Source organism: Schistocerca nitens, chromosome 2, assembly GCF_023898315.1.
Source record: "Schistocerca nitens isolate TAMUIC-IGC-003100 chromosome 2, iqSchNite1.1, whole genome shotgun sequence".
NCBI lineage: Eukaryota > Metazoa > Arthropoda > Insecta > Orthoptera > Acrididae > Schistocerca > Schistocerca nitens.
The window spans coordinates 993,293,330-993,321,064 of NC_064615.1; the positions used below are offsets into that span (position 1 = coordinate 993,293,330).

General features: G+C 38.8%; 1 protein-coding gene across 1 annotated transcript in view; it reads right to left on the reverse strand.

Annotated features, from left to right (window-relative positions):
* The window catches only part of LOC126235493 (uncharacterized), a 177,559-nt gene that overhangs the window by 106,242 nt on the left and 43,582 nt on the right, over positions 1–27,735 (reverse strand). The window contains exons 4-5 of the mRNA XM_049944212.1: positions 17,807–25,146; positions 7,949–8,169 (exon numbers count right to left, since the gene is read on the reverse strand). Coding sequence (XP_049800169.1) covers positions 7,949–8,169; positions 17,807–25,146 — 7,561 coding nt within the window. The remainder of the gene's footprint in view (positions 1–7,948; positions 8,170–17,806; positions 25,147–27,735) is intronic.

Here is a 27,735-nt window from a genome sequence, read left to right on the forward strand (position 1 = left end):
AGTGGCCAAGAGAACCCAGTGGTAGAACATGCTGCTCAGGACAACATGCCCAACTTCAATGCCTGCTTCACAACACATGCCATTTGGATGCTTCCCCCTCCAAAATTAGCTTTTCTTAACTAAGTAGGCAGGTATTATCTTTGCAACATACCCTTTGATCCTGCAATCCTCTTGGCCTCAATTTCAGCAGTCTCTTCTGTCATTGCCCCCCCCCCCCCCCCAAACCTACTCCTCCAAAGACCATTGTGCACTGCATGAACTCACTGGCTTTGGTGCCTGATTGTCACATTCCTATGCCACAGACTTGCGGCCTCTTCTTCCTGATTTCCTATTTCATACACCTATTGTCTCCTTCTGAGTCATCAGATACCTCACTCAAGCCACCCTTCCCCACCCCCGTTACCCCATGAACTAAGCACACCAGTTTCTTCTGTCCAACACTTTCTCCCGCTTGGCTGGAATCAATTACTTCTGTGATGCTGTCAATCCATTTCATCCTTTGCCATCCTCTTCTCTTGTGCCTTCGATCTTCACCAGCCTTACAGCTTTTGCAGTGAACCCTATTTTCTCATAATGTGCACAAAATAGGCCGCCTTTGGTTTCAGTATTAGACCTTACAAGGAGCAATCTGGCTTTTATTTGCTGTAATACTGATCTATTCATTCTCTTTGCGGTCCATTAAACACTAAGGAGTTTTCTCCAACACCACAATTCCAAGGCGTCTAATTGAAAACATTCAGCCTTTCTTATGGCGCAGGTCTCAATTCCATATATCACAAGTGGAAAAGTCCTTAGCCCTTACTATACAGATCTTGGTTATTAAAGTTATGTACCTACTCCTTAAAACATTGTCAAGGTTGGACATAGTCTTTTTACCAAGTAACAAGCCCTCTTGATTTTGCAGCTCCAGTCACCATCAGCAGAAATCTGAGATAACTGAACATGGAATCCATCCGTTGTTTCTTCCCCTATAAGTCATCAAGTGATAGGTGTACTTGTCATAAATTTTGTTTTCCTGGCATTCAGCATTACACTAGCCTTTGACGATGTCTTTCATCTTCAATAAGAGGATCTTTAGCTCTTATTCACTTTCTGCTATCAGCATGGTATCATCTGCGTATCTAAGGTTATTGGTATTGATCGCAGCTATTGTAATTCTGGTTTCTTCTTCATCTAATCCGGTATTCCTCATAATGTGTTCTGCATACAGATTGAATAATTAAGGAGACAACTTGCAGCCTCACCACTCTCCTTTCTCAATCTTGATCCATTTAATTGCTCCATATATGGTTCTCACTGTGGCTTCTTGGTCAGAGTATAAATTCCATATGAGGTAAATGACGTGATCTGGTACTCCTATGTTTTCAAGTACTTCCCATAATTGATTGAGGTCGAAACAGTCAAATGCCTTAGCATATCAATAAAGTAGAGATTCACATCTTTCTGGAATTCTCTTGCCTTCTCCATAATGCAATGGATATTGGCAATTTGATCTCTGGTCCCTCTTCCTTTACAAAATACAGCTTGTTCTTCAGGCAGTTCTTGGTCTATATACTCCAGAAGCCTATTTTGTAAGATTTTCAATGCAGTTCTTTCCTACACAGATCTTCGACATGTTCTGCCCATTTTTCTTTGATGTCATCGGCTTCTTTTAGACCTAACGTCTCTATTTTTTATCATTCCAATTTTTGCCTGGAATTTTCCTTTGATGCCTTTAATTTTCTTGTTAAGACCCTTAACCTTCCCCATTCTGCTATTCTCTTCAACATCTTTGCTCTGTTAATTTAAGAAGATCTTCTTGTCTCTTCTAGCTAATTTCTGAAACCCTGTATTTAATTTAAACATTGTTGATCTATTCCCTTTAATATTTGCTTTCCTTCATTATTCTACAATTTGCAATGCCTCAGCCAATAACCATCTGACCTTCCTGATATTCTTTCTCTTGGAAATGTGTTTTTCTGCTGCCTCCTTGACAGCATAGGCTACTTCTGTCCACTAGCACTTATGGTTTTTTTTTCTCCTAACTCAACTGAATTAAATCTGTTCCTGACTTCTACTATATAATAAGAAGATATGTTCTTAAGGCCGTATCTGTAAGGTGCAATATCTTTGGCTACTTTTCTCAGTTTCAGCCAGAATTTGTCAATTGAAAACTCATAATCTGGTCCACAATCAGACCCAAGGCTTGTTGTAAATGACATGATAGCACTCTCCCACCTCTGATTACAAAGAATGTCACCAATCTGATTCCGGTATTGGCCATCTGGCGAAGTCTAAGTGTATAGGTGTCATATGAGTAGCTGGAACAGTGTTAGTTATAACCATTGAATTGTTTTAGTAGAATTATAGGAGTATCTGTTCTTCTTCATTTTTGTACCAAGACCAAATTTTTCCTTTACACTTTCGACAGTTCCAATCTCCAACTATGAAGACAACATCCTTTTTTGGCACCAGCAGCAGCAATTCTTGCAAATATCCCTAGAATTGGTCATTAACATCCTCTTCAGCAAGAGTGGTTGGCATGTAAGCTTGAATGCTTGTGATATTAGGAGACTGAACTTGAAATCTGATAGATATCATTCAATCATTTTTATAATTGCACACCATTACAGCTTTTCTTAATCTGTTACTAACTATAAAGGCTACTCCATTACTTCTGTTCTTCTATTGTCCAGAATTGTATCCTGTATATCCATCAGAAGCAAATTCTCCCATGTCAGTCCACCCCATTTCACTTATTCCCCATATCAATGTCAATTCTCTTCTCTTCTCTTTTGACTATGTCCAGTTTCCCTTGATACACCGATCTTATATTCCACGTGACTAAACTGTAGTTCTTCTCACAGCATCTTAATTGTTGTAAAGCTTCTCTTAAATTAATTCCCCTCCAGAAATCCAAATAGGGAATCTGAAATCCTATAACATTTGAGTTGATTAAAGCCATGGGATTTTCATGATAATTTCAATGTTGGTTTCCTGTAGCATTTCACTGACTTGCAAAGTCCGTCTAATCACTGATTCAGTTTCCCACTGGAGTTGGTCACCCAACCTTCTACCGAGTTTCTCAGCTTAATAGGGACACCACATGAGGGTAGTAAATTGGGGAACTGAGGTGACAGTGGCCAGAGAAATCTCTCCCTGTGTTTTTATAACTGCACCCTCCTCCCCTTTTTTTGTTTTTGTACTCTAGCTTGAGAAAGGATTTGTTGAAAGCTACTTGTGTATTCAGTCTTGTAAGAGTACCTCTTGATGACACAATGCCTCTACTATTTCACGAGTTATTACCTTTATTCGTGACTCAGCCACAAGATAAATCATGTAACAGTAAGCTGACAAAAGTCATGGGCTAGTGATCTGCATGTATACAGGTGGCAGTAGTATCACATATACAAGGTAGAAAAGGGCAATGCACTGGCTGGGTTGTCATTTTTACTCAGGTGATTCATGTGAAAATGTTTCTGATGTGATTAAGGGTGCACAACAGGAATTAACAGACTCTCAATGCAGAATGGTAGCTGGTGCTAGACACATGGGACATTCCATTTCGGAAATCATTAGGGAATTCAATATTCTGAGATCCACAGTGTCAAGAGTGTGCTGAGAATACCAAATTCCAGGCATTACCCCAGACAACACCGTGTCTGACAGCCTTCATTTAATGAATGAGAGCAGCAGCATTTGCATAGTGTTGTCAATACTAACAGACAAGCAACAGTGCTTGAAATAACTGTAGATCAATGTAGGACATATGACAAACATATCAATTAGGACAGTGCAGCAAAATTTGGCATTAACAGGCTATGGCAGCAGACGACAGATGTGAGTGCCTTTGCTAACAGCATGACGTTGCTTGCATGCAACTCTTCTCGTGAGCTCATGGCCATATCAGTAGGACCCCAGATGACTGGAAAACTGTGGCCTGGTCAGACAAGTCCCCATTTCAGTTGGTAAGAGCTGATGATAGCGTCTGACACAGACCCCACGAAGCCACGTACTCAAGTCGTCAACAAGGCAATGTGCAAGCTGGTGGTGGCTCCATAACAGTGTGGGAGCTCAAAATTGTTATGTCCGGCTATTTGGAGACTATTTGAAGCCATACATGAACTTCATATTCCCAAACAACGATGGAATTTTTATGGATGACAATGTGCCATATCACTAGGCCACAATTGTTTGCAATGGGTTTGAAGTGGTGGAGACCTACAGATTGGATATACTGGGACTGAGTGAAATAAAGTGGCCAGAATCTGAGGAAGTTGGAGTGCTGCTGTATGTATGATAGACAGGTGAAGATGCGATGTACAGAAACAGTGTAGGGCTCTTAGTATCTAAAAGCTGCAAAAGAAGTTTACTGGAGTGGAAGCCAATGTCACAAAGAATAACAACTAGATCCTTAAGAACAAATGTGTGAAATATCACTATAATCCAATGCTATGCAGCTACTGAAATGTGTGAAGGAAAATTAAAAGATGCATTTTATACAGACCTAAATGGAGTGCTTAGACGAGCTAATTGTAGATACATAAAAATTTTAATGGGAAACTTGAACACAAAAGTTGATTCAGAAAATGAAGGGCTTGAGCACATCATGGGTGTACACAACATTGTGAACAAAAATGCAAACGGTGAACTGCTGATAGATACATGCGCTGAGCATGACCTAGTCATTGTAGGCACACTGTTTCTATCTACAATATCTACATCTATACTCCAAAGCCACCTGACGGTGTGTGGCGGATGTTTCCACATCGCAACTGCCATAATATAATGTGGGTCTTGCCATATCATGTTACTGAATATTAGATGGATCATACAGTCATAAGCCATACATTTTGACACACTCTGCTATGCATCAGAAATAAGAGAAGAGTGGTTGTTGGAGGAGATCACCAACTGGGTTCAGATTGAATATTGTGGCAAATAGAACCAAGCTCAATCACAGCAGCAAAAATATAGAGGTAAGGTTAAAAAAACACCATATAACACAAAGATTTGCCCTTTAGCTACAAAACAGATTGCAGATATGCTCTGACGAAAACTTTAAGCAGTAAGGAATTGAAACAGGTAGGAAAAATCTTGAAGATAGCTATCTATGTGTTGGAGAGAACATATTAGGATTAAAGACACGTCAAAGGAATGACTGGATCTCTGATGACACATGGAATGAAATGAGCTGCAGGAAAGAACTAAAACAAAAGTTACAATTTTTTTAGACAAGAGTGCAGAAGATTGAAGCACATAAAGAATACACGGAGTCAAACAAAAGAGTGAAAATAAGGATATGGCGAGATAAAAGGAAACGGATAGATGAGAAAGCACAGTTGGCAGAATGGCAGCAGAAAGGAAAGATAAAGGAGCAGTACAATATGAATGAAGAGCTTTAGATGTGAAGGACCAGTTAAGAGCAAGGATGTGGTGGTGATTACAAACCAACAGGCACAACCGCGGAAATGGGAGGAGCATTTCAAGGAGTTGTCAAATCGTAAAGACAACCAAGAGGGATAGGTGGGGGATGCTCCAGAGGAAGTCGAAGCAGATCAAGATATAAGTCTGTAGTGTCCCGCAGTGAGTGAAATTAAGAATGCTTTGAGACACCTAAAAAATGCAAAGGCTCCAGGCCTACATAACATACCACTGGAGCTGTTAAAAGCCCACCCCTTACTGAAGCATATTTGGTTTGAAGAGAAATTACCAAAGGAGTGGAAAAGTGGATTGGTGGTAAAGCTCCCGAAAAAAGGAAAATGTTTCAGACTGTGACAACTGGCACGGTATCACAGGATTAAAAATTCAGTTGAAAATTGACTGCATAAAGAACTGGTTGGTTTTCAGGCACAGTTGTGTTGATCTCATTAATACTCTTAGGATCATATCACAGTAAAGCAAAGAATTCCAGGCAACCTTGTACCTGGCATTCATTGATTCTAAAAAGGCCTTCAATTCTGTCGCACATGAAGTGCTGTGGCAGTTGTTGTGGAAGTATAGTATACCACAGAAGATTCTGATCATCAAAGATCTGTATGATGGCTACAAATGTTTTGTGGCCCATGATGAAAATCTCACAGATCCAACAGAGGTAACAGCCGGAGTTCAGCAGGGTTTTATTTTGTCACCAACAATCTTTCCTACTTGTCTCAGTTATGAGAAGAGTGACAGTGGGCACACTACGAGGAATCTAATGGAGGATCCATAAACATTTGAAGGATTTGAATTTCACAGATGACGCTGATTTATTTGCTCAAAGGCTGACAGAAAAAAGCTAAATTAAGCCCACAGAAAAAAGCAGAATTTGCTGGGCTCAGGATAAACATACATAAAACAAAGAAAATGACAATAAATTCTGGGAACATGGACGTGCCACTGCTTGTAGGGGACCAGCAAGTGGAGACTGTCAATTCATTCTTGTGTCTGGGTAATGTGATGACAGAAGATGGTGGAGCCACAGCAGACGTGACGAACCGCATAAAGAAGGCGAATGCTGCCTTCATAAGTGTAACCAATATGGAGAAACAGAAACTTCACATGCAAAACTAAAATTCATATTTTAATACAAATGTGAAGGCTGCTCTTCTGTATGGCAGTGAAAGTTGGAAAATAGATAAAAATATAACATCATAACACCACAGTTAAAGAGCTTCACAAATAAATGTCTCTGGCACATAATGAATGTCTGGTTGCCAGAAAAAGTAAGTCATGAGGATCTCTGGAGAAAACCAAACCAGACACCTGTAGCAGAACATATATGTAAGAGAAAGTGGAGATGGCTGGGGTACATATTGAGGAAGCCAGATGGAGCAGTCAAAAAGAAGGCATTGGAATTAGAGGCTGGCCTAGAGGTACAGAGAAGAGGATGGCTGAAGAGGAGGCAAGGAGAGTTGGAAAGACTTGGGCAGCACTGAGGGAAATAGCCAACCTTTCAAAATTTATCAAATTCTAAACCAGTTACATAATTAGAAGTTTAATGATAACTAAATCATTCTGCTTCTGACTGTTTACATATCATTTATTGCAGTAAATAATGTTTTAACAGCCAGAAGCAGGATGATTTCATTTTTTTAAAAGTGACATATTTCACTAATCCACCTTCAATTTTAATTTCAGGGAGTTTTTTCTTTTATCTTGTCTTGGTGTTGTTACCGTTGTTGTTTTGTGGTCTTCAGTACAAAGGCTGTTTTGATACAGCCCTCCAAGCTAGTCGATCCTAAACAATTATCTACATTTCTGCGTTAGAATTGCAAACTACATCCACTTGAATCAGCTTCTTTTATTCATGCCTTGGTCTCCCTCTACAATTTTAGCCCCCATGTCAAACTGACGAGCATCGAGATGTGTCCTATAAATTATTCCTTCTTTTTATCAGGTTGTGCCATGAATTTCATTTTTCCTCAATTTGATTTCAGTACCTCCTCATTAGTGACTTAATCTACACAACTAATCTTGCAGCAATGATGAACGACGGAGTGATTTTGAATGTATTAGCAGCATGATATACACAGGACTGCTTCACTGCTTTCCAGAACTAAACACTGTTGCTCTAATTTTGTCTTGGACTTTTGCAATTTTTAAATAATGTCAACAATATTTACCTACGATAATAGGCAGGTAATCCTGTTAACAGCAATAGTAAATTCAGCACTGAAAGCATGCAGATACACTCTGCTCTTCCACTTCATCACAACTAAGAACTGGAGTGGAAGAACACATCACAAGCAACTCTTTATCTTGATAATATTTTGCGAAAATGTGTAAGCTCATAAATGAAACTCAGCAAAAGGAGTGCCCTCGACACCCATTACAAAGACATTAAATACGTAAGAGAGAGAGTTTTACTTTAACCCTATGTTGGAACAAAAGCTGTAGCAAACTAAATCAACAACATTCCCAAACACTACTATTAAATAAAATAGACTTAACATAAAAGAATTAACACTTTCTTTATATTTTATCTTACCTTGTTTTCCAATTTCTTAGCACGTTTGTATATGCGCTGATCTTCCTTTAACTGTAGAAAAGTTAATTCTTCAATTTTGCGTCTCTCAGCTTCTTCTTTAATTTTAATCTGGGCAATACGGCGAGACTGTCTCATTGGCAAATCTGAACTTGGCCCTGCATCAGATTTACTCTCCTCCAGAACTATGTCTACACCTACATCAAGCCCCAGTACTGTTGGTTCTGTAAAAATAGATATTATGTAAAACTGAATACTTCTGGTAGTTTTCATTACATATGTAAGAAAAACTACCTGTAATACACAACACGAGGAAAAATGTAGATAGAACACTGCTTTCACCATGTAGCAGAATTTTATTTCATAAACAGTAGCAAAATAATCATTTTACAAGTACATTTATTAAAGTATTTCAAAGAAATAAGCTACAATTTGCAGTTAACCTCATGATATCACTGGTTTTTAGTAGGCAGAAAAAAAGAATGACGTGAGAAAATATGAGGGAGTTCCTACAAATGTCCAAGTACAACACAAATACGAAAAGATTGGTCAAATATTTTGTTGACAAGGTTGCCAGAGCCAGAACTCAAGCTTGGCTAGGACATGGATAGTAAAGAAAACTGAACATACCTGCTTCCAAGGAATCATTGAAACATTCATCTTAATCACCTTAGAGGCACCCCAACCTAAACCTGGATGGCCAGACTAGGATGAAAGGTAACCCCCCCCCCCCCCCCCCCCAATGTCCACCCTACTTGGATCCATGTAATCCAATATTATTTATTGCTTCCTAGATCTTTAAAATAATTTGACAGAGAACTCTGAGCTCTTTAATAGATTTGTAGCTACATTTCAGCTGATCTCTAAACACTGTTCTCCAATCAGATGTTGCTAAAGATAGATGAATGAACCCTCAAAAAAGATACCATTACAATTACAGCATGCAACACTAACAAAATTTGAGAATGATAAAAGACGAATGATTAAGAAAAGGCTGATCAGATAACAGGAGGAGATCAATGTGAGAGAGATAACAGGTACAAAACTACAAAAAAGATCTGGGTATACATAACTAAGAAGGAGGAGCCACTATTAATTTATCTAAGCATTGAATGCATGAAATTAAACAGAAAGTATAATATGAATAAATAAAATATCTACTCACCAAGCAGCAGCAGGGGAAAACACATAAAAGATGTGGAAACATGCAAGCTTTAGGAGCCAATGGCTGCTCCTTCTCACAGAAGGGTTGAAGGAAAACAATTCGCGAAGTTTAGGAAATGGCGAGAGTTACAAAAAAGTCGCCCAGAATCCTGGATCGGGGGAAACGTATTGGGTGATATGAGAAAGAATGACTGACTATTGGTACCTGCATCGTAAAAGATTTGAAAACCTGAGAACTTAAAGACGGAAGATAGGGTAATAAGCAAGATAGAGATTATTGAAGAAACATCGTGAAAGACTCAGTAAGATTGGAAAGTGAAGTGAATTACACATGGTAGATGGGCGAGAGAGACAGGAAAAAATATATAGGCCAGGAAATAAACAATAAGAAAATATGATGGGATACAAGAAAAAGAATAGATACTTTAAAATGTTGAGACTACAGAACTTAAAATAAATTTAGGCCCCGTGAGTGACAAGAACCAAGCACATGTTCTAAATCTAACTTCCAGCTGCAAAGTTCTGAGAAACTGGCATTGTAAGGAAGAATCCCTACGGTACAGGTCATGAAATGGCACCAAGGTTACAACTGTCTTGTTGCAGAGCTTGCTGACTAGTAAAGTACAGTAGAAAAAATGCCAGACCACAAGTTACGAAAAAGGTTTAATGTAACTGTGAGAATATTTTATGAGTATAGTTCCCGCCAACTTGAAAAATGTTGTTTTGAAAAAACAAGCATTTAAAGTTTCAACTTGTGTTTTTTAATATTAAAATTGAACAAATCTTTAACCTATATTAAAAATGAAGAAATTCCTCCAGCTGTATTTTATTTTGGCAACTAGTTTCGACATTGTAACATCATCATCTTCAGGCCATTTCAACTATGGAGGTACGAAAAATCTTTAATCGGAAATGCTAGCACCTTACAGTTGTCTTTCTTTTCATTGATGTTGAACCATACTGATTTTAACAAATTTATATTTATTAACAATTGCTTTTCAAACCTTTTTCTATCACTGTAAATACGTTTGTTTGTTATTTTCAGGTACTAACATTATATATATATATATATATATATATATATATATATATATATATATATATATATATATATATATATATAAAAACAAGCAAAATAACAAGTTAAACAGATTAAAGACAAGCATGTGTTTACCATAAAAGAATCAAGTTACGAAGAGAAATCTTATTGAGAATAGTATTTTAGTTGATTCTAATGCCCTCTGTGATACTATCCAAAACAAATTGGAACCCTCTTCATTCGGTAACTATCATATTATTACAGTGGGTGCACTCAAGTGCGGATGGGTCAGTCCCCCATGCAGTGAACCATGGTTTTAACATATTTTAACATTTATGGCACACTTTTTATGAATGAATCTTAAAAACAGACCCTCTAAGGAACATTTTAAGCCAATAAAAAAATTAAGCTACAAAAATTTTCTACCCTGTTCTACACCCTTAAAAAATTGTGTCAGGGGTTACATTTTCCTGAGCATGAAAATTAAACACTTAAAAAAACGAAACATAAAAATCTGTGTGTTTTTGGAAGGAAATACAGAGCCCAAGAAAAGCAAATCATCAATCTGGGGAAAAGATACATGTGGGAACACAACATTAAGATTCGACATAGATGAATACTTCAGATACAACATAGAATTATGTGCCCTCACGAAGTGGACAATTTAAGGCATTCCCTTTTGCTCACTATACTCATTACCATCCATACTGTGTGTCACCACAATTCCTATCCACAGACATTTCTGTCAACAACTAGTACAGCTTTGTCTCAACTTTATTGAACCATCATTGTACACAGATGTACATTTCTAACATTTACTTCGCTCATATGATCACCCAGGCCGCAATCAATACCCCCCTGGTCATTTATTACATTGGTTACCTTTCTGCTTATTATTTGTTTTCAGTAATTTTTTCAGTGCTGTGAGCCGTTTTCATCATCACTGTGCTTTAAGTATTCCTCTATGTTACCCACATGTACCATTTCTAGACAGCCTTCTTCCTATTGCTTTCACAGCAGTGCTACTGAACTTCACTCTTTTAATCTCAATCTTATACTGTACTTTTTCTGTAGTTTGATACAACAATTACATACATGTGATGAACAACAATGTCTACTCTGTATTATATTTCAAGACTAAATACTACATCTTCACACATATTAGGCTACCTTCATCCGAATTATTTGCAAAATTCTCAAACCATGTTCAACATTTTTGTACTGTTTGTTAACCCAATGCTTTGCTACTTACTGTAGTAGTTTTTTATTTCCAGCTCCTATTTTTCTGCTTACTTCCTATCTCAAATCCTCTCTCCCCTGTAATGATTTTTAATATACTTCCTACTACAAAAGAAGATCGCACTGCAGAAAAGGAAAATGTAAGTGGATAAAGGCCTCTTATCATCTTAGGTAATGAAATTAAAGCTCCAGCAGTATCTGAAATATGAGTTTTAATGTTAACCACACGGTATGCCTACGACTGTTTTCCACTGTATATGCTAGGCACAAATGGCATCACTGAATGCAGACGTTTTACATACTAAAATAAAAGTTCTGTAACACACAGAATGAAGGATGCAATATTAAACCAAAAGCCATGTTAATGAGAATATTTTTGCTAGAAAGAGCACATAACCAGTTATTAGCATCCCACCTAACAATGAAAGCGCATCATTTAGTTCCAACGTAATACATGTAGAGTAACATTGGTGAAGTATAAACAGATTGCCAATCTTCCTCTGGAGAAGTATGTGCTGAGTAAGTGGATTAAGGACAGCAAAGGCCCACCTTGGTTTAATAACAAAATTCAGAATATGGTGAGGAAGCAGACAACTGCACTTTTGGTTTAACAAAGAATATGCACACGATGAGAGGCAAAAGATAGAAAAGAAAAAAATCATGTGTCTGCAGAAAGGTCGACACATGAGGTGTAGAACAACTTTCACCATCATGTTGTTGTTGTTGTTGTTGTTGTTGTTGTGGTCTTCAGTCCTGAGACTGGTTTGATGCAGCTCTCCATGCTACTCTATCCTGTGCAATCTTCATCATCTCCCAGTACCTACTGCAGCCTACATCCCTCTGAATCTGCTTAGTGTATTCATCTCTTGGTCTCCCTCTACGATTTTTACCCTCCACACAGCCCTCCAATGCTAAATTTGTGATCCCTTGATGCCTCAAAACATGTCCTACCAACCGATCCCTTCTTCTAGTCAAGTTGTGCCACAAACTTCTCTTCTCCCCAATCCTATTCAATACCTCCTCATTAGTTACATGATCTACCCACCTCATCTTCAGCACTCTTCTGTAGCACCACATTTCGAAAGCTTCTATTCTCTTCTTGTCCAAACTAGTTATCGTCCATGTTTCACTTCCATACATAGCTACACTCCATACAAATACTTTCAGAAACGACTTCCTGACACTTAAATCTATACCCGATGTTAACAAATTTCTCTTCTTCAGAAACGATTTCCTTGCCATTGCCAGTCTACATTTTATATCCTCTCTACTTCGACCATCATCAGTTATTTTACTCCCTAAATAGCAAAACTCCTTTACTACTTTAAGTGTCTCATTTCCTAATCTAATTCCCTCAGCATCACCCGATTTAATTTGACTACATTCCATTATCCTTGTTTTGCTTTTGTTGATGTTCATCTTATATCCTCCTTTCAAGACACTGTCCATTCCGTTCAACTGCTCTTCCAAGTCCTTTGCTGTCTCTGACAGAATTACAATGTCATCGGCGAACCTCAAAGTTTTTACTTCTTCTCCATGAATTTTAATACCTACTCCGAATTTTTCTTTTGTTTCCTTTACTGCTTGCTCAATATACAGATTGAATAACATCGGGGAGAGGCTACAACCCTGTCTCACTCCTTTCCCAACCACTGCTTCCCTTTCATGCCCCTCGACTCTTATAACTGCCATTTGGTTTCTGTACAAATTGTAAATAGTCTTTCGCTCCCTGTATTTTACCCCTGCCACCTTCAGAATTTGAAAGAGAGTATTCCAGTTAACATGGTCAAAAGCTTTCTCTAAGTCTACAAATGCTAGAAACGTAGGTTTGCCTTTTCTTAATCTTTCTTCTAAGATAAGTCGTAAGGTTAGTATTGCCTCACGTGTTCCAACATTTCTACGGAATCCAAACTGATCTTCCCCAAGGTCCGCTTCTACCAGTTTTTCCATTCGTCTGTAAAGAATTCGCGTTAGTATTTTGCAGCTGTGACTCATTAAACTGATAGTTCGGTAATTTTCACATCTGTCAACACCTGCTTTCTTTGGGATTGGAATTATTATATTCTTCTTGAAGTCTGAGGGTATTTCGCCTGTCTCATACATCTTGCTCACTAGATGGTAGAGTTTTGTTAGGCCTGGCTCTCCAAACGCTGTCAGTAGTTATAATGGAATGTTGTCTACTCCCGGGGCCTTGTTTCGACTCAGTTCTTCCAGTGCTCTGTCAAACTCTTCACGCAGTATCTTATCTCCCATTTCGTCTTCGTCTACATCCTCTTCCATTTCCATAATATTGTCCTCAAGTACATTGCCCTTGTATAAACCCTCTATATACTCCTTCCACCTTTCTGCCTTCCCTTCTTTGCTTAGAACTGGGTTGCATCTGAGCTCTTGATATTCATACAAGTGGTTCTCTTCTCTCCAAAGGTCTCTTTAATTTTCCTGTAGGCAGTATCTATCTTACCCCTAGTGAGACAAGCCTCTACATCCTTACATTTGTCCTCTAGCCATCCCTGCTTAGCCATTTTGCACTTCCTGTCGATCTCATTTTTGAGACGTTTGTATTCCTTTTTGCCTGCTTCATTTACTGCATTTTTATATTTTCTCCTTTCATCAATTAAATTCAATATTTCTTCTGTTACCCAAGGATTTCTATTAGCCCTCGTCTTTTTACTTACTTGATCCTCTGCTGCCTTCACTACTTCATCCCTCAGAACTACCCATTCTTCTTCTACTGTATTTCTTACCCCCATTCCTGTCAATTGTTCCCTTATGTTCTCCCTGAAACTCTCTACAACCTCTGGTTCTTTCAGTTTATCCAGGTCCCATCTCCTTAAATTCCCACCTTTTTGCAGTTTCTTCAGTTTCAATCTGCAGTTCATAACCAATAGATTGTGGTCAGAATCCACATCTGCCCCTGGAAAAGTCTTACAATTTAAAACCTGGTTCCTAAATCTCTGTCTTACCATTATATAATCTATCTGATACCTTTTAGTATCTCCAGGATTCTTCCAGGTATACAACCTTCTTTTATGATTCTTGAACCAAGTGTTAGCTATGATTAAGTTATGCTCTGTGCAAAATTCTACAAGGCGGCTTCCTCTTCCATTTCTTCCCCCCAATCCATATTCACCTACTATGTTTCCTTCTCTCCCTTTTCCTACTGACGAATTCCAGTCACCCATGACTATTAAATTTTCGTCTCCCTTCACTACCTGAATAATTGCTTTTATCTCGTCATACATTTCTTCAATTTCTTCATCATCTGCAGAGCTAGTTGGCATATAAACTTGTACTACTGTAGTAGGCATGGGCTTTGTGTCTATCTTGGCCACAATAATGCGTTCACTATGCTGCTTGTAGTAGCTAACCCGCACTCCTATTTTTTTATTCATTATGAAACCTACTCCTGCACTACCCCTATTTGATTTTGTATTTATAACCCTGTATTCTGCTGACCAAAAGTCTTGTTCCTCCTGCCACCGAACTTCACTAATTCCCACTATATCTAACTTTAACCTATCCATTTCCCTTTTTAAATTTTCTAACCTACCTGCCCAATTAAGGGATCTGACATTCCACGCTCCGATCCGTAGAACGCCAGTTTTCTTTCTCCTGATAATGACGTCCCCTTGAGTAGTCCCCGCCCGGAGATCCGAATGGGGGACTATTTTACCTCTGGAATATTTTACCCAAAAGGACACCATCATCATTTAATCATACAGTAAAGCTGCATGCCCTCATGAAAAATTACGGCCGTAGTTTCCCCTTGCTTTCAGCCGTTCGCAGTACCAGCACAGCAAGGCCGTTTTGGTTAATGTTACAAGGCCAGATCAGTCAATCTTCCAGACTGTTGCCCCTGCAACTACTGAAAAGGCTGCTGCCCCTCTTCAGGAACCACATGTTTGTCTGGCCTCTCAACAGATACCCCTCCGTTGTGGTTGCACCTACGGTACGGCCATCTGTATCGCTGAGGCACGCAAGCCTCCCCACCGACGGCAAGGTCCATGGTTCATGGGGGGGTTCACCATCATACCCTATCAAAATATCTTGCTGAGAACCTGAGAGAATTCTGCTTTGTGCATAAAATCGATAAGTGGGCCAAAGGCTTCTATTCTGTCAGAAAGTGAGCTTTCGACCAACAAGATCTTTGTCACTCGAACAGCAATGCATGGTGGAAGAGGCAACTGGGTGGTGGGCGTAAGGAGGAGGCTGGGGCACATAGGGGGAGGGATTGACAGGGTGGAGGTCAGGCACAGTAAAGTGCTGCTTGTGGGAGCGTACAGGGACAAGGTGGAGAGAGAGTAGGGCAGCTAGGTGCAGTCGAGAGGTTAGACGAGGCAGGGGGGGTTGGTGGGGGGGGGGGGTAGCTGAAAAGAAGTAAAAAGAATTAGGGTGCATTGGTGGAATAAAGGGCTGTGTATGCTGTGGAATGGGAACAGAGAGGGGCTAGATGGATAAGGACAATGAATAACAAAAGTTGACACCAGAAGAGTTATGGAAAAGTAGAATATATTGCAGGGAGAGTTCCCACCTGCACAGTTCAGAAAAGCAGGTGTTGGTGCGAAGGATCCAGATGGCACAGGCTGTGAAGTAGTCACTGATGTGAAGAACATAGTGTTCGGAGCTGTTCTCAGCAATGAAGTGGTCCAGTTTTTTCTTGGCCACAGTTTGTTGATGGCCATTTATGACAAGAGGCAGCTTGTTGGTTGTCATGCCCGCATAGAATGCAGCACAGAGGTTGTGGCTTAGCATGTAAATCACATGACTGGTTTCACAGGTAGCCCTGCATTTGATGGGATAGGTGATGCTTGTGACCGGACTGGAGTAGGTGGTGGTGGTGGTGGGGGGAGGGGGGGGGATCCATGGGACAGATCTTGCATGTAGGTCTATTACAGGCATATGAGCCATGAGGCAAGGAGTTGGAATGAGGGTTGTGTAGGGATGGACGAGGATATTTTGTAGGTTCGGTGAATGGTGAAATTCCACTGTGGAAGAGGTGGAAGGACAGTGGGTAGAACAGTCCTCGTTTCAGGGCATGACGAGATGCAGTCGAAACCATAGCGGGGAATGTGATTCAGCTGATCCAGTCTTGGGTGGTACTGAGTCACGAGAGGAATGCTCCACTGTGGCCGGATGGTGAGAGTTTGGAAGATGGTGGGTGACTGGAGAGATAAGGCACACGAGATCTGTTGTTGTAGAAGGCTGGGAAGTAATTACAGTGTGTGAAGGCCTCGGTGAAACCTTCAGTATATTTCGAGAGAGAGCGCTCGTCACTACAGATGCTACAGCCACGTCTGGCTAGGCTGTATGGAAGGGACTTCTTGGTATGGAATGGGTGGAACCTGTCAAAGTGGAGGTATTGCTAATGGTTAGTACGTTTGATATGGAGGGAGGTACTGATGCATCCATCTTTGAGGTGGAGGTCAACACCAAGGAATGTGGCCTTTTGGATAGAGTAAGATAACGTGATGCAAATGGGGGAGATGATGTTCTAGAGGAATGTGGATAGGGTGTCCACAACCTCAATCCAGATCACAAAGATGTCATCAATGAACCTGAATCTGGTGAGGGGCTTGGGATTCTGAGCATTTAGGAAGGATTCCTCTAGTTGGCCCATGAATAAGTTGGCATAGGATGGTGCCATGCAGGTGCCCATAGCCAAACTGTGGGAGAAATATTTATGAGTGAAGTGACTGGAAAAAAGCACAGGTGACTTCTGTATATAAGAATGGCAAAAGAACAGACCCACAATATTACAAACCTATATCCTCAACATTGGTTTGATGTGGAATTCTTAGAAATATTCTCAGTTTGACTACAATAAATTTGCTTGAAGCAGATAAGTTTCCATCCACAAATCAGCATGGATTTAGAAAGCATTGCTCTTGCAAAACTCAGCTAGTCCTTTTCTCGCATGATATACCATGAACTACAGATGAAGGGCAACTGGTAGATTCCATATTTATAGATTTAGAAAAAGCATTTGACATGGTGCCCCTTTGCAAACTGTTAATGAAGATACAAGTGTATGGAATCGGTTTTACTCGAAGGTGAGTGTTCATCAGAGGCAAGGGTACCATCAGGACTGCCACAACAAAGTGTGATACGACCAGTCTTATTCTCTATATACATAAACAAATGGGTAACAACTCACTGCACAGCTGACATGTTGTGTAATTGATAGGTACGTAGACAAGGCTGAAAACTTAAGCTTTTGGACAACCTGGCACTACAGCTCAATGGTTCAGTTGTATGGTGAGTTGTTACCTTTACACCGTCCATTATTTGTAGTGCACCCAGGATATCTCATTATTGTTTTTAGCGTACTTATTTATTTCCTTTATACACTGCAATGAATACCACACATAAAAATCTCAGAAAATGCAGCTATTAACTACAAGTTGTATAAAGTTACTTACTTCTCTGACCACGTTTATTCGTCTTTGCAGCATCTGATTGAGTATCACTGCTTGGCGGTGGGCTATCAACAGGTGTTCTTGTGCTGGAAACAGAACCAAAACTTTTTCCACGTCCTCCACGGTTTCCTCTGGTAGCTTTGCCACCTCTTGCACGTGCTTTGACTTTATTTCGTGCTCCACCTTTCCTAGCAGCACCACGAGCTTGAACAGCGGATCGATCTTGAGAGTCATCTGTCGAAATTTCTCCAAGCCGCATCTGTAACTGTAAGTTATCCCTGCAGCCATCATCACTGCTGCTCACCTCTACTGTCTCCTGCTTTCTAAGAGCTGTTTCCCTACTGGACCTTGTGCGTGTTTCCAATGCTCTTCTTCCACCTCGGGCAGGTTTTGTACGTTTCACATTACTCACTATGTGCTCAGGATCTGTATCTGCATCAGCATCACTAGGTTCATGTTTCCCGATAGGAGTCTTCACAATTTCAGCATTTGGACTTTTTATAAATCTTCCTGACCTGCCTCTTCTTCTTTTGCCTGCTATGACTGGTTCAGCTGTGTGTTTATTTTTGTTATCAACAGGTACATCACGCCTAACAGTTTCGTGGAAATCAAAAGACAAATTTTCATTAATGGACCTTGGTGATTTTATCTTCAGGCGAATGACTTCTACTGTAGGGATTTTCTCTTTAACACTACCACGTGTCTCTGAGGTAATTAGCTCACATTTCATATCTGTTGCTGTGGATTTTGGCTTACCTCTAACAGCATCAGTCAACTTACCATCTGCTGATTTTTTAACGGGGGCCCTACCTGTATTTGAAGTACTTTCACTACTTTCAGCAGCAGTAATTTTAATTTTTTCATTAACAGCAGGTTTACTTGTCTTCCCTTTATCATTAACTAGTTCCACTTCCTCAGGTGAGTCACTACGAATAGGTTCCAGAGGTGCCTTTCTCCTACTTCTAAGTTTTAACTTTATTGCAGTACCCTCAGAACTGTTTTTTGATGACTGTGATTTTTTGTGTTCATTGCTGTTATCTTCAACATTTGTCACAGGCTCACATTCCTTTCCTTCAATCACTGATTCAGAGGTCTCAGGTCTACAGCTCTGTGCACCACCTTTTTTCTCTGTCTTATGTGTAGCATCCTCGGACTCTTTGACTTCAGGTGACTTGCACTTAGGTAATTTTACAGATGCAGCAGACAACTTATTTGTCTCCTTTTCTGGACATGTTTGTTCCCTTTCTTCACAAGCATTTTTTTTCTCAGAAGTTGACAATTTCTGCTTACATTCTTTGGCAAAAGATCTAACTTGTATTTTCCCCACAATGGGTCTTTGATCACAGCTTTTTCTTTTTTCATCTTCTTCTGAAGGGACACATTTTGAAGAGGGTGACCTTGCATCAGAAGAATTTTTCACACAGTCTTTAGCAATCACTACTTCAGACTGACATTTTTCCTCGGAGGCAGTATCATTCTTTTTTTCAGTTACTGCATCACCTGAGCTTTCCTTGTTCACTGGAAGCTGCGTATGAACCTTGCTGCTGACAGGCTCAACCACTGACTTATCTTCATTCAGTTTCTGCTCAGTTATGGAGTCCGGTAAAACAGTCTCTGAAACTGGTGTGTTATCTGTTGCACCACAGATATCACCCACTGAACTAGCCTCACTCAATCGTTCAAGTGGTACAACTTTAATTCCATTAGTAAAAGGTTTTTCTGCTTCTGGCTTTACCACTGGGTATGTTAATGTGTCCAGTTTCTCCGAAGGAGTATTTTTTGAACTGTCTAAATTTTGTGTTTCTGATTTGGAACAAATAACAACCTCATCTATTGAACACTTACTATCTGGTACCTTTTCTTTGGCTATGTCTACAATTTCAGATAGTTTTACTTCTGAGAGTTTCTCCAGTGGCTTGACCTTCAGACCATAATGAATCTTTTCTTTTGGAGCCTCTGTTGGTGTTGGTAACTTCATGTCCAGTGGTTTCATATTTTCAGATACCCTGTCAGCCACAATTGGCTGGAAAGTTTGTGGTACAGTACATTTTTCAAAGTTCTGTGGTGATAAGTTTTGTGAAACTGGAATTGTATTAAATTTCTGAGATACTCCCTGTTTCTTGATATTTACATTGCTCACTGATGAGTAATCTTTAGCCACTGCTTCATCACTCAAACTTTCAATAGATATATTCTTATATGGTGCACCTTTCACCAATGGAATTGCTTCACTTTTTAGTGGAGCGGATAATTCTGTTGCTTTCATGGTTATGTCAGGTGATTTGAGCGATAAATTTGTTCCATGTTTTGATGACGACACTGTTAGATCTTGTGGGAGGTTTTCTAATGGGTTGTCCTTGCTTTTTGGTGGTGGAACTACAGAACCTCTCGAAGGGACAGGCATTCCATACGGATAAGCCTTGCTTGTGTCATGGTCCCTATGAATGTTAGACAAATCTTTCACAGTACTATAATAAGCCAAACTCTTATTTCTTATATTTTCAATTCCAAGTTCCCTTCTAGTTTCTGTTCTCTTGACATGCCTGTTGTCTCTGTGCTTTACTTCTTCATTTAACCTTTTACTCTCGCCTTTCTCTCTCACTGATGTATTACTTGCACCTGATAACAATCTCATTTTCTCGTCATACAAGTGAGTGGCAGCATTAGCACCATATGGAAGATTAAAATGCCCCTGCATTTCAGCTTTATTGTGTAGTGGCACTCCACTGCCACATAACCAAGCTTGTTCCTTCACCGCTAAAGGTTCAGAAACAAAATTTTTTAGAAGTGACAATTCAGCTAGTTTGCTTACATCAGTTGCCTTCATTAAATTGCTAATATCAGCAGAGTCCTTCATATTCAACTTCTCAGCTGGAAAGGCATTAAATGTTTTTTCTATACCAGGAAGATGCATTTCAGGGATTTTCATCTGAGATTCCAACATTGTTTTTCTATCAGCAGCAAATTTTCCCATCATTTGTAAGTCTAGAGCAATTGCTGGATCAATACCTCTTCCATCCATACTTTTCTTTAACAATTCTAGTCCAAGTGATTCCACGTCTCTTCGTGATGCTATGTCATCAAACCTCTTAGCCAAGGAATTGCTGAGGAATGCTGCATCTGCAGGATTTTGACTGAGCAGTGCTAAATTCGTTAATTGCCTCAGTGGATCCAACATAGCACTTGGTAATGGAGGGAGGCCCATCTGATGAATGGCTTCAGGAGGAAACCCAAGATTGCAGTGTTTCTTTGGGATACTGGATGGTGGCTGAAATTCGACTGGTTTGCTGAAATCACTTGCTCTACTACCACTTTGTTTTTCTGACATTTTGTCTAAATTCAGTGGTTGATAATCTTTACTATCTAAAACTCGTGCATCAGAAGAAATGGCAGTGACTTTTCCTGGTGTTTTATGAGGATCAGGAATATTATTTGCCATAACCTCATCTATACTCTTAATTTGAGCAGTTTTCTGGTGTTCCCTAGCTGCCAGTTTGCTCATTATACCCATTGTTATACTTTCAACAGATTTTCTTCTATTTTTACCCATTGCAGACACAGATTGCTGTGATTTAGCAGCATGTGCATCTCTCGATTTTAAAGTACTTGGCAATATACTTATGTTGTCAGAAACTGATCGACCTCTATTCTTATCAAGCATACTATTCTTTTCAAGATTTAAAGGTTTTACAAACTCATCATCTGAATTCTTAGGACAATTTTTTTGTGAATTTTTTGTCAGTGGTATAGCTTCGATTGTCACAGAACTGTTGCAGACAGAGAAATTTGAAATATTTCCCAAATGATCTCTAGCACTAGTCTCCAAATCGGCTTTTGTTGTATTTATGTCAGTCTTTTTATTTGAGTCAATCGTCGAAGCTGATATGTCAAGTGAATCTGGCAGGTATTTACTTTCTTTGAAAATTCTGTCCTCAGACAATTTATGTTGTACATGGGTAACTGAAGCACCACAGTCAATTTCATTCCCAGTTTTGAATTTATTCTGAGACAAGGCAGAAGCAGAAGCATGCATGTCTACTCTGTAAGTAGATAATTTGCTATGATTCTGAGAACTAACAATATCTGACTCTTTATTTGTTTTTTGGGCAAATTCTTCCTTGCTGGAATTTCTTCCTGTTTCCTTCTGTATTGGCATTTGTGCCATACAACTGTTATTTGAAGGTAGCTCCAAATTCAGTGGATCATAAGTGGCTGCACCAGCATGCGTTAGTGACCTATTTGTTCTGCTACCTTCACTATCACTTGTATCCCTACCACTTATCAGCTCTGACTTATGTGAGGATTTTATTTTACTTTCACTACTTTCAAGTGTAGTTGCCAAACTATTTTCAAGTGATTTGCTTCTCATGTCAGACAAAACACCTGATTTCAAAGACTCAACAGTAAGTTGTGGAGCTTTTATTTCTATTTTTCTATCGTGGGACACATCACTTTCTCTTCCATTGCTGTTAGTACTTGCTTTGCCACTTCCAGTTTCCTTATTGTTAGATATGCTGGACTTCATATCTGTTCTATCTGAGTATCTAGTACTTTCAGAAGGTGATTCCCGTAGCATGCCTGAGCGTTGCATAGAATCACAAGCTGTATGAGAGTCTGGTTCAGTTTTCCCTACTTTGACAGATCCAAATTCAGACTGTTCCTTATCTTTGCATTCAGTGCCTTGGGTTGTCAAATCCTTAGATGCAGAGGAACTTGAAGTTTCAGTAACTGCTTTCCCTTCTGAGTTTACCTGACTTGCAGTTAGTGATGTCAAGGGTTCAGAAACATAGGCCCCAGAAATCCCAGTTTCTGTATTTCTAGGTAGACTGTTGGATTCTTTCACTTCTGGTTTAACATTCTCATTTGTATAAGAATTGGGGTTTTTGGCACCAGCTGCTTTATCTGAGTTCTTTTTTTCTTTACAACATTCACCCGATAACGAACTTTCTGGTTTACCAACATCCCACCTTGAAACACATTTGGGGAGACTATCAGCAGGGGAGTTATTAATTAGAGTAGATGTCTCATGCGATTCCCCAACAATTTTTGTAACAGCCTGGGTATCAATGGCTTTACTGCTTGGTACACTTAACTCAGACTTATCACTGTCACCTTCTTCTTTTGCGGCACATATTGTGTCTATGCTCCATAATTTTGGTACATTTTTAATCGATGGTTGTTGAGCAAAATTTGTTTTGCTCACTTTCTCACCATCCTCTGGCAAACACTTTTTTGTAAGATCCACTGATGATGCAGAGGAATATGCATAGTTTGTATCTACTGGCTTTTCTTCATCAGTAATGGAAGTTACTGCAGATGATACACTAAGTTTGCCAACATTTTCTGCCATTTCAGGGCCATCAGTTTCAGAACTAATATTGTGCCCACGTTTTTCTTCTTTTATTGTGCTATCAATATGTGGATTATGTTCTGTTGTATTTAAAAGGCCTGCCGTATTCAGCTGTTTCATATCTGTTGTCCTATTTGAACTGTCAGTCACAGTCTCACTGGTTGTTCCAGATAAACTTTTGTTTCTAGTTGTACTCTGACTTGCATTGTGTGTTGATACTTTCATCTCAGGAGGGCATTCTTGATATGAAATAGGTTTGTTAGCCTCTGAATCGACTGAGATATCTGCAATACAACTTGATGGAAATGCTAATTGTGAATGCTGAGAGCTGCTTGCACTGCATTTTTCTCTGTGCAACTTTTTCTGGCTGACTGATTCTTCCAGACTTTTGGATTTGGAGTTGATAACAGAAACATTTTCATCAGACACTTTATCTGGTGTATGACTCACTTCAAGATTACCACAGCTTGAATTCTCTGACACAGCCTCCTCAGATGACAAATTCTCTTTTTTACTCAAATCAGTTGTATCTGCATTTTTTCCTTGTTCGTTATCATTACTATCTCCTGGTTTCACTGGATTACCTGTATCACATTCCTTCCCTGATCCTTCACCACTTATTACCATTATAGGTTCTTCTACAGCTTCGCTTACTTCCAGATCACTTTCACTACTTTCTCTGTGTTTCATAGGGTTACCTGTATCACATTCTTTCCCTGATCCTTCACCACTTATTACCATTACAGGTTCCTCTATAGCTTCACCTACTTCTGGTTCAGTTTCTTTCTCTAAACTGGTTTCACATAAACGTTTAGCTGGTACTACATCATCTGTAGATGTGATACTTCTTTTTACTGATATGCAACTTGCATCTTTATTGAATTCTTTAGGTGAATCACTGGCAGTTGCACCCAAAATAGTTTCTTCTTTTGAAGAAATGAGAGAATGTGCACTAGGTGAAGGTTTTGGGTCGTGAGATATGTCAGCGACAATCTTCGATTCAGTAGATGAAGATTGCTCATCAGTTTTTTGTTCCTCCTCAGATGAATTGTTGTCACACACTTTATTTTCAGTTGTTTTATAATCTGAATCTACATTTTTGTTAGATAGAGTTACATTACTATCTGCTAACACTTTTTCCCTACTTGAATTCTTATTATCAGGGGAATCAGATGATCTTTCTACACAACTACTTTTCATGTCTTCAGACACTAATGTTTCACTTTTTTCAAAATTTGTGCAGGATGGTGATGATGAACTACCCTGTTTTACTTCAGCATCATGTTCAGTCCCTTCTTCTACCTTGATTTCCCCCTTTTTCTCTGAAAGAATTGCTTCACAAGCTGAAAGCCCTGCAGTTTCAGTTTTAATGTCTTCTTTCTGGTGTTTGCTATCACTACCAGGTTTAATGTCTTCTTTATGAAGTTTGCTATCACTGTCACATTTTTTATCTTCTCTCTCATCTTTGATGTCACTACCAGGTTTAATGTCTTCTTTCTGATGCTCAGTATCACTGTCAGATTTTACATCTTCTTTCTGATGTTTGACATCACTGCTAGGTTTAAAGTCTCCTTTTTGATGTTTGTCACTAACATTAGGTTTAACGTCTTCTTTGTGATTTTTGTTATCATTGCTAGGTTTAGTGTCTTCTTTCTGATGTTTGCTATCACTGCTAGGTTTAGCATCTTCTTTCTGATGTTTGCTATCACTGCCAAGTTTGATGTCTTCTTTATGATGTTTGTTATCACTGTCATAATCAGAATCATCTTCCTCCAAGTCACTTGAAGGAATTTCTTGAAATTCTTCATCATTGTCATCATCAGCATCATCACCATCACAATCTTTTGAGCATGAGGATTTTGGCTGGCCAGTGTCAGTTACCGGTTTGTCCACTCCAAGGCTGTTGCTATCTTCATTTACGACTTCTGATCCACTTCGAAATGGATCATTTGATGACAGCTGTGATATCAGTTGTACTAAGCCTTCTCGGTCACTGTAAAGAAAATAGCAGGGATTCAATGAAAAAACAACAAAGGCAAACTAGTTAATGTACTTTGCTTTAGGATTGACATTGAACCAACACCAGTACTTATCTTGAGCTATCATACACATCACAATAGTATAATACTTTGAAAAAAACACTAGTCATCCTTTCAGAACAGATGCCCCAATTTGCTTAGTTCTCCAAAGGAGTACAAGCAGTTCCCATACAGACTAACTATAAGCAAATAATTCATTATTTTTCTGATACAATCTTCAACATAACAAAATATAGATGAAATAACAAAACTTTACAAGTAGTAAACAATTTGGTACTTCTGTTAAATTAAAAAGAACATGAAATCCCAAGTTTTTGAATTTTGCAGCACAGAGAATTAAAAGAAGGAAGAACATTACACAGTGCCACCAAAATGTAGCACGGACCAGACCAAAGGTTTTTTAAGAGAAAAGGAGAAAAATGTAATGTATACAAAGGAAACAAAAACATAAAAGATTAACAAAAAAAAAAAAAAAAAAAAAAAAGAAATAATTCTACAGCCATGAGTGTACCCAGGATATGGGGGGAAATGGGGCAGGAGGGGGAGCACGAGGAGCTCGTATTTATTTCGTATAAGTGGCATGGGTGGAGGGAATGAAGAACAATCTTTACAATAGGTAACTCAAAATTATTTAAAAAAAACTATGTTCATAAAACAACAAAAATACTAATGCTTCCAATTTATAATATGACCCACAATTTTTTTAACTAAGAGGATATAGTTTTACATTGGATGGGAACAAGAATTAAACATTGCGAACTGAAGGAACATTGGTAATGGAATGGTTTAAAGCCTAGAGAAATTGTTCCCACTCATTCTGAAACAATTACCCTTGAACCAGATAAGATATTAGTCAATAGTCCCAACAAAATTCAGCACCTAATTTAACTTTAGATTGAAAAATAAAAGTTAATGCCACTACTTTTAAAGTAACAAGAGTTGATAAAATGTAAATTTTAAAACAAGTAAAATTTTCATGTTTTTCTAGGTTTTTGTCAAACAAAGAATTAATGAGTCAATAAGACAACTGGCAATGGCAACAGTCATCTTTTTAATATTCTGTTTGATGTCATCCAATGCCCCAAGTTCATTTAGTTCCTCACTTTTGTTAATATTGCTATTGTACACGGAAATCTAACACCTGCAAGTTGTGGTGAATGGTTGCCCTGTATACCTTTTCCCATTAATAATGGATACTCGTCACCAACCTTCTGCCAAAATGTTGCTGGTAGTTTGGCTATACCTTATGTCTACTTTCAATGTACTGACCTCACAGAGGCCAAGAAAATAGTCTCAAAATTGTTAATAGAATATATTACTGATGATAACTACTATGATCATACAACAACTATATGAACAGCAAAAGTAATGAACAGAAAGAGCAAAAGGACTGGAGTGTATTTGGGAAATTAGTTTTCAAAACAAAGAATCCATTGTGTCCAAAATTAGAATTTTATAATTTGTATGTATTATAATGGCAGTGAGGGACAGACATTAAATGCTGAAACAATTAAAAAAAGTGAGCAGTGTTCAGCAAGAAATCTAGAGATGCAAGGTCAGAATTAGAAAATAAATAAATGGATCAGGGAACAAACTAGAGCGGAAAAAATAATTATATTTGTAATGAAAATGAAATGGATGCAAGTGGAATATGTAGCCAGGCAAAGAGATAGTAGATGGAGCAAAGATGTTGTTTATTGGATTCCACAGATAAAAAAAAAACTAATGCAAAAACATAATGAATCAGAGAAAGATCACTCTGGGAAATATGATGAAGCAACATGGGTGCGTCTTCAGGAAGCCTTTATCCACTGCTGAACATCAAACAGCCGATGATGACAATGGTGATGTAATAAATATTAGAGAACTAATCCCAGATCGGGAACCACAGACCTCGAGCCATGTGACATTTCAACTGCAATTAGAATAGTACAGAAATAGTTTTCAGACTGCACAAGAATGCCCCTTGGCATACCTACTACTTGTCAATATTCATTACATGTTGACTTTCTTCAAACTGATACTGAACTGGTGTGTGTGTGTGTGTGTGTGTGTGTGTGTGTGTATTTGGGCAGGGTGCAAGTTTGGTTTGTAAATATCTTTTTCTTTTACTTTTTTTCCTATGTCCTAAATTTCAAAAGCAAAGATAAAAATGGGGTGAAGAGGAAAAGACGACACAGCTTTAATTTCCGTAAGCTTATAAAATATGTTTTGCGCAAATCTATGTTGTTCTTCCCTTTATAACACAAATTGTTTTTTAATTAAAATGTTGTTTAGTAGGTGACCTACCAACCCATACGCATATCTACCTAAGTTTTAAGAGCAGAAATTTAAAACCTTGGCTTATCCTGCACATTTCTCAATATACTCATCAAATGAGTTCTCACCTGTAAATTACGCCACTTGTCAAAGTATATCCCACCAGCCTATCAATAGTAAATTTTTAAAAAGTGGCGTGTTTGATGTGAAAAGGCGGTTTCTGGCTGATGGAGGAGGCAAAAAGGCAGCTTAGGATTTAACATCTTGTCTACATTACAGATGGA